At 41.0% G+C, this 8,418-nt stretch overlaps 1 protein-coding gene across 1 annotated transcript; it reads right to left on the reverse strand.

Annotated features, from left to right (window-relative positions):
• Positions 1-3,543: 3,543 nt before the first annotated feature.
• On the reverse strand, positions 3,544-7,710 carry LOC311121484 (G2/M phase-specific E3 ubiquitin-protein ligase-like). Its single transcript, XM_084195968.1, has 8 exons — positions 7,672-7,710; positions 6,821-7,015; positions 6,424-6,510; positions 5,488-5,741; positions 5,282-5,407; positions 4,912-5,052; positions 4,638-4,746; positions 3,544-4,532 (listed from the first exon to the last, which is right to left on the reverse strand). Exons 1-8 carry the CDS (start codon positions 7,673-7,675, stop codon positions 4,321-4,323), a joined length of 1,128 nt encoding a protein of 375 aa, XP_084052094.1. The 5' UTR covers positions 7,676-7,710; the 3' UTR covers positions 3,544-4,320.
• Between the last annotated feature and the right edge of the window lie 708 nt (positions 7,711-8,418).

Below are 8,418 nucleotides of genomic sequence, written 5' to 3' on the forward strand. Positions count from 1 at the left end.
GGTGGATGAGTGGGCGCGGCGCTCGGAGGAGACTTGGAACGCTGCACACGTCCACCTGCAGCGGGCCCTCCGACGTCAGAAGGCGAGCGCTGATCTCCACCGCAGTGAGGCACCGGTGTACGCACCTGGTGATCGAGTCTGGCTCTCTACCAGAAACCTGCCCCTCCGCCTGCCCTGTCGGAAACTGGGTCGGCGGTTTGTAGGGCCATTTAAAGTCCTGAGAAGGTTGAACGAGGTATGTTATAGATTACAGCTACCTGTGGAGTATAAGTGTATTAACCCCTCGTTCCATGTGTCCCTTCTCAGGCCGGTGGTAGCGGGCCACTCCAAGAAGATGAGATCTTGGAGACTCCTCCGCCCCCGTTGGACATCGAGGGGGCACCGGCGTACTCCGTGAGATCCATCTTGGATTCGAGACGTCGGATGGGGGGTCTCCAGTATCTAGTGGAGTGGGAGGGGTACGTTCCGGAGGAGCGGTGCTGGGTGCCGAGGAGAGACGTGTTGGACCCGTCGCTCCTGACGGAGTTCCATCGGAGGCATCCGACGCGCCCTGCTCCGCGTCCTCCTGGTCGTCCCCGAGGCCGGAGTCGGCGCACGTCTGGAGCCGCGCGTCAAGGGGGGGGGTACTGTCACGGTTTCGGCCGAGGCTGCCTCTCTCCCTTGTTCGGGCAGGCTTCGGCGTTCGTCGTCTCCGGAATTCTAGCTGCCACCGCTATATGTTTCATGTTCGTTTGCTTTTGTCTGTTTGTTTCCACACCTGTTTCTGTTTTGACGTAATTAGTGTCCTATAAGTTTCTCGTTGTGTTTGTCTAGTGTTGTGTGTGATTGTTTCCGTCAGTATTGTGTTTTGCTCGGTTGAGCGTATTTCTCCACTGTGCTGGAGCTTATTTGCACCTGTGTGTGCACCGTTACATTTTGTCGCACCTGTTAGTGCGCAATTACCTTTCGCCTTCGTGCGTGTTTTTGCTGTCGGGCTTAGTTGTCCTGTTGCCTGTGTTGGGCCAGTAATACAGCCTTTGGAACATTCAGTCTGCGTCCTGCGTTTGATTCCTACATTACACCTACAACACGCCCTGACATGTTATTTGATTTAGCTATAGTTATATAGTTTAATTCAAAAGCTATTTACGTGGTATGAACCTATGACATTACCAAATCTCTCCCAATAAACATCCACTTGCAAGATGACTGGGCTGAATGGGGGTCAAAGGTAGCTACAGTACTGTACTACAAACAGGGTTCAATGACTGGGTTCAGTGACTATGTGGGATGGGAAGAGGCGAGATATGCATGACGATGATGATGCAAATACAGTTGAAGTCGGAAGTTTACATACACTTAGGTTGGAGTCATTCAAACTCATTTTTCAACCATTTCAAAATTTCTTGTTAACAAACTATAGTTTTGGCAAGTTGGTTAGGACATCTACTTTGTGCATGACACAAGTAATTTTTCCAACAATTGTTTACAGACAGATTATTTCACTTATAATTCACTTTATCACAATTCCAGTGGGTCAGAAGTTTACATACACTAAGTTGACTGTGCCTTTAAACAGCTTGGAAAATTCCAGAAAATGGCTTTTGAAGCTTCTGATAGGCTGATTGACATCATTTGAGTCATTTGTAGGTGTACATGTGGATGTATTTCAAGGCCTACCTTCAAACTCAGTGCCTCTGCTTGACATCATGAGAAAATCAAAAGAAATCAGCCAAGACAAGGGAGCAATTTCCAAACGCCTGAAGGTACCACGTTCATCTGTACAAACAATAGTACACAACTATAAACAACATGGGACCACTCAGCCGTCATACCGCTCAGGAACGAGACACGTTCTGTCTCCTAGAGATGAATGTACTTTGGTGCAAAAGTGCAAATCAATCCCAGAACAACAGCAAAGGACCTTGTGTAGATGCTGGAGGAAACAGGTACAAAAGTATCTATATCCACAATAAAACGAGTCTTATATCGACATAAGACAGTGTAACTTCTGTCTTCAACTGTAGATATTCTATTAAAGATAAGCCGTTTCCAGCTACAATAGCCATTTACAACATTAACAATGTCTACGCTGTATTTTATGGAGGACTAAAAGTGCCACAATTAAATAAATAAATACACCATTAAATAATTACTTAAATGTGTCATTAATTAATTAAATGTGTCATTAATTAATTAAAATTAGAATTAAATACATAAATGTGTAATTAAATGTATCATTAATTAATTCAAATACCGATTCATTTTATGTAAAATACATATATAATTATTTCACTATTTACATTTACATTTCATGATCCTGCATTGCAGTGATTCATGAATTACTTAAAACTGTCAAACTGACCCATCAAAGTCAGTGGGCGGGGCTAACGCGAATCTAGTCTGATCCATTGCTTTGGTCTGAAGTAGAGTAGGCCAACCTGGATAGAGACAATGGAGGATCTCCGTGAACTTTCCAGGGAGTTGGTTAGAGACATTTTAAACTTAGCAGAGGATGTAGAAGCAGGACCTGCTGACCCAGAGCATGTAGCTAGTAAAGCAGAGGAACTTATTGAAGTTGTTGGAGTCATTTCCGCACTTTCCGACGAAGATATCGACCACAGAGTGATTGCAAATCTAGTAGAAGTTGTCCACCGCTTCTCTGGTACCAGGGCACTTCAGGCCCAACACACACAGGGACCGGGGCGTTTGGCGTTTGACATACCGAGTGCAGTTCTGGAGCATCAACTTCTTTGTGGAGTTCCCGCAGTTCAAATTTGCAGCGATGTTCGGTGTGTCAAAGAGGACCATCAGGAGGCGCATGCAACAATACAGTTTAAGGTATTTACACTAAATTCATGAGTTTTCTGTTTATGAATTGCTGCTCTCATACACTCGGAAAGAATATGACGTTTAAGGTAACATTACTTGATGTTGTGTTTTTCTTGTTTGTACAGAAAGACAGATCTCTATTCAGCTGTGAATGATGAGGAGTTAGACCGTATTGTAAGTGAAATTCACAAAGTCATCCAAACACCGGCTACAAGCTAATGCGTGGTCACCTGAATGCAAGAGGTGTGCATGTTCCAAGTGAGTAGATAATAATATGGGCATTATTTAAATGTATTTTTAATTTGGAGCTCTGCCCCTTTGAAAGGTGAAGGAAGCCCGCTTATGGAAAGACATTAACCTGTGAGCTGTAGTTTCTACAGTGCATACTATGCAAAGCTGTATTATTTTAAAAAACTGAATAAGTAACATTTCATTTCTCACTGCCTTGGTGACCAAAAATAACAATCTTGTGTAAGGACATGTCAAACTAGTTTTAAGTACAAGACTGATTATGCTTGTCATCCATTCAGGTTCCTGAAGAATATGGGATCGATTGGAACGGACCTCACTGCCTTCATCGAGGCACTGTGTCAGTCCCCGAGGTTCAGCTGGCCCGTGAGCTCTCAGATGAAGAGGTTGCAATTTTGCCAGCTCCAGGAGTTTCTGTTACTGATGCACTTAGACTATATGTAGAGACTGTGGAAGTGTTATCAAGAATCTTAGACTGATGTCCAACCCATGTTTTTATTTGTTGTGTTAGAACAAGCAAGGAAAAACTGAAAGTTTACTTTCCTTTTAAAAGAAAGGAAAAAAAGCTGTTTCTTTGAAGCTTCCTGTCTCATTATGGTCCACAGAATGACTAACATGAATGCTGTACTGTTAGCACTGAAGGTGCAGAACAGTTTGATTTTAGTAAATGGAAGAAAAAAAAGTCAACTACTGCACAGTGTGTTAATGTTTTCAAAGACACTGAACTTGTGTCAATTCATCTGAACTGTGTATGCATTGACATTAGGGCTGGGCAATATGGAGAAAATCAAATATCACATTTTTGACCTAACACCTTGATGTCGATATTGCAACGATATTGTAAGGTTGACAATTGGTGCATTCACAAAATATCTTCCACATTTAGATTTCGGATAAATAACTATCATATTGTGGATATAATGACTAAGTGGTAAAAGGCAAATAATAGAACAGCTAGAACAGTCTGGTAAGTTCAGAAAATGACATCACTTTACTGTAATGCAGCCTTTGAAACCAGGAAAAGACTAAACTTACCATGTAACGATATTACACTTCTTCAAAATCTAATGGTGCTTTTCCATTACATGGTACCTACTCGCCTCGTCCTAAAATCTGCAATGGGAAACGGACGCACAGCGAGTCGAGGCGAGTCAAGTAGGTACTGGTAATGGAAAAGCACCTTAAGACGATATCTAGTCTTATATCACGATAGATATAATATTAAAATATTGCCCAGCCCTAATTGACGTCTGAAAAAACTTAAACAAGCCCAAATCCAGTACTTTTTATGGCAGCGACAAGTGCTTTCTCAAAGTCCATGTAGAGTTTGAAATGAGCTGGCAGCTTTAGGGTTTCAAAGCATGTGGAGGACGTAGGAAGGGTTCCCCCAGAAATCTCCACTCTCAGTTCAGGAGGAAGCATCTCCCAGCCAACCCAGAATGTCAGCAGCTGGGCCAGGGTACCTGATGAAGCTAAAAGTCATAAAATGGATTAAAGACATTTAGTTCAACTGTAATTGATCATATCTATCCATGAGACATAGAAGCATTTGTAAAGAGAGAAAATAAGGTTTATACCTGTTTCAATGAACATCCTTAGAAAGCCAGTGATGCGGCAGGTGGTGTCTAAGTCAAAGTCTTCATCATCACTGTCCTCAACTGGCCATGTGATTTTTTCTAGGAGCATCTTAAAGAAAACAAAAATTGTAATTTAAAAAAAGGGAGAACTTATTTTGGTGAAGGACTATGCAGATCAAATTCTTAGAAAATGGAAAAATATCCATCTCAGTCATTGAAAATACACGTAAATTCATCAAGTTAAGTCACAAATATAACTAAATTACTGACTTACCTGGGGTGTGAACTGCATTTCAGCCATTTTGGGGAAAAGAAGTGGTACAACATCCGGCCTAGATGTCAGCAGGGGCCATACCATCACATCTTTCAGTCCCTTTCTCAACTGTTTAATTTGGCGCATGGTCCTCCCAACGACCTAAGAGACAGACCGACCCATATTACAGCCCAAATCCTTAACCCAAATTTGACAAAAGTTGGCACAGTAGGAAAAATGTTAATAAACACAATAAAGTGCTTTATAAAAATCCATTAAAACTCTAGTACTTAAACTCTCGTGTTAACATAACAAGCCAGGGTTCACAACACATTCTATAATTTCAACAAGTACAGCGATGAATTCTGTCACTTAACCAGCAGGAACTCACTGCATGGAGTAGAAGTTTGTTATGTAGCCATCTCCGATTTGTTTTGGTGACTGCCGGAAGATCCCAAGACATGGAAAGATCTGAAACTGTGTCCTTCTGTTCCGGTGTAAGATCTTCATGTTCAAGCTAGAATTAAGACCATACAAGTTATTATATCTGCCCAAGCAATATTTTTTACATGGCAAAGTTTCTTTTAGGTTACATACCAGTTCTATGATGCTCCTGATGTGCAGATCAGGACACTCTTCTGTAACAACAGTAGCCATTTCAGGGTCCCCATTGAACAGTACATGAATTACAGCAGGACTTAGTCCTGTGACATGGGGACCATCATGCAGAAAGGTGTGGCCCAACATCCTTCCTGCAACCCGGAAGAGGTTGCTTTCAATAAGTGCCTCTGATGCTGCTGGAACAAGATGGTCAGGTTCACCCTCAAATAGCAGTGTTCGGCCCATTCCTCCTGTAAAGTACCAAGAGAGCAGGGAATAAAGTCACAACAATTAACCTCTTAAATACATTAAATAAAAATGTATGATAGATAGATAGATAGTTAGATAGATAGATAGATAGATAGATAGATATATTACATCATACTAGTGGCGATTACTTGGCCTGTGGTATTGCTGCTTGTAGAATTCACTTAAACCAAATTGTAGCCTACTCCAAAATGACTTACAGAAGGACCCCAAACCACTTCAAATTCAATTCCCCTGTATACCCTACTACAGACTTACCTGACACAAAACATTGCCCACCGGCCCTCCGCTAAACAGCACATATCCGCGTTCATCAACCACCAGAACGTACGTGTACGCGTGTGTGTGTGTGCGCGCGCATAGAGAGAGGCGGTGTAGAGTGAGTCACGACACAAACAGGTGCTCAGTCAGCGTTGCATGCAGTGTGAGAATGGCAAGCAGCAAGAGCGGCAAAAGCCAATGTGTGCTTCTTTTACCTATATATGTAACGCTATCTTTTGCGTTTATCCAAACGTCGTCAAACTTGGCACTGCACTTACTCGTGACCAGAGCAAGACACCTGTCAAGTTTGAAATCCATCGGACTAACTGAGAGACATGCGCTACAGACAGACATTTCTGCAATTTATAGATGGATTAACCTTCAAAAAATTAGTAAGATACTTACCAAGATCTAGACTGAATCCAAACTGGAGTTTGGATATGATTGTTGTCATAAAGTACCGCATCACTCCCTCTCCGATAGCAACATCACCTGAAATAAAATACTGATAATAACACTGGAAAAAAAGTGGCGGCCTAATACAGGTAACTGGATTTGGTAACATTTAACAAGAAAGGGAGAAAAACTTCTATTGGCTGTAATTCTAGAATAGCATCCTTAATATTGATTATTCCAGATAACAAGAGTATATTGTGCACAATATTCACATACATACATATAACATTTTTATCAATTATATAATTTTGTGCATTCCATTCTCCCATTTAACAATTACATATAAGCTACTTGAGTGGTATAAACTGTACTGATGTATTTATATTATAAATGTTATATTACTTACCAACCAGAGTACAATGAAGTGGACATGCCCATTCTTGCTGCTGTTTATAGAATAAGAGAAGCTCCCGTTCCCTGTCCTCTTCAGAGTCCCTTACATCCATCTTCATTCTAAGTGGTTTCCCAGTTGCATGTTCCCTTAGCAGATTCTCTTTGAAAACTTTGGCAGCTTGAGTGGGTTCTTTAATAAGCTTCCATTCTAAACAAACAACAACAATAAAGTTATCTATTACAGAGAGACATATTGTGAGTTGGCATGTTACCTGCATATACAGAAATCCTCTCACTCTACAGAACAGGAGGAAAATTCTGTTCATTTCACTGACAAAACGTGAGACCCAACATCTTCAGAACCTGTCACAACGCTGAGTTGACATAAAAACAGCACTACTAAACAACTACAACTAAATATTAGAAAAATAGAAAAACCCAGTTGCATGTTATTAATTGTCTGTAACTGTATTATCTTATCTAATTATATCCTACAGGTGTTATCTTTCTATTAACTTTTCAGTTACACACAATCTTATAGCAACACTATTGTGATGACACAAACCACTGTCTGTTTCTTTGCGATCCAACTCCTCGTTGACAATCACTGCCGGTACTACTGCACTCTCAGCTGATGTTTCAGGCCTCACTGGAACACTGTCACTGACTAGGGCTGTCTCACTATCATTTTCTTCACTTTGGCCTCCCTCTTGTTCTCTTTCTGATTCCTGCATGGGTGTCCTTGAAGTTAACACAATTGAAATGATGGTCATACTCGCTTATTTGTGTGCACAACAATAAGAGAGACATATTCCCAAAGAAAATAAATTATGCTACCCTTGCATTGCTTTAAGAAGTACATACCCATTGCAGCTCAATCTGTGCAGCTTCATCTCTGAAAAGGGTACTTCCTTCTGACAAGTGATGCAGGGGATGACTGGACCAGAGGCAGGACGTGAGCTCTCCTAACAACAACAACAACAAATGGCTTTTAATTAATGATTAAAAGTCACCAGTAATCTTTGTTTTGATTATGTATTAAACTAAGTCTCTGTAAATGTATGTACACAATCTAAGGGTAGATCCTGTTGAAGTGGACGTATGTAGATTGTAGCCTGTCCAATCATCGTCGATGGATCTTTCAGATAGGCAAGGGTGTATCCAGTGCTGGGACACTGAAGCAACGCAAGATTTAGACTGCGAGTAGATCCTACAAGTTTTAGAAATTCAAAGCCTCCCCCTTGTTGGAGCTTCGGAAACACTTCCATCAGTTTATTTGTTATAACCATGGGATCGTGGTCATTCCCTGGAGAAAAAAACAAAACAAAATCATAACTCACCTCACCTTAAATTAAGCAAATAAGCCTGTGATAACTATTATTGACACTATGAACACCAATTAAGTTTGAGTCACTATAAAAAGAAATGCAAATAATTTCAACAAGCCACAGACAGTACAAACTTTTTTTACTTTTGGTAAATGCCTAGTTTCGCACTGACCTGAAAATGTTACTTTTTGCTCTCCAAGTCCTGAAGTAAGAAGTTCAGCTTTAAACAGTACGCTTGGAATTTTATCCGCATTGTGGTCAGCCAAACAACAGACAGTGTGTG

Source organism: Coregonus lavaretus (assembly GCF_964263955.1).
Source record: "Coregonus lavaretus genome assembly, contig: HAP1_SCAFFOLD_1947, whole genome shotgun sequence".
Classification (NCBI taxonomy): Eukaryota; Metazoa; Chordata; class Actinopteri; order Salmoniformes; family Salmonidae; genus Coregonus; species Coregonus lavaretus.

Bases quoted from the DNA above. Each gene is read 5' to 3' on its own strand.
- LOC311121484 (XM_084195968.1), bottom strand. The intron at 6,511-6,820 runs GTAAGTAATATA...ATTTTATTTCAG, and splicing joins ACTTCATTGTACTCTGGTTG to GTGATGTTGCTATCGGAGAG. The intron at 5,408-5,487 runs GTATGTAACCTA...TCTTAATTCTAG, and splicing joins TCAGGAGCATCATAGAACTG to CTTGAACATGAAGATCTTAC.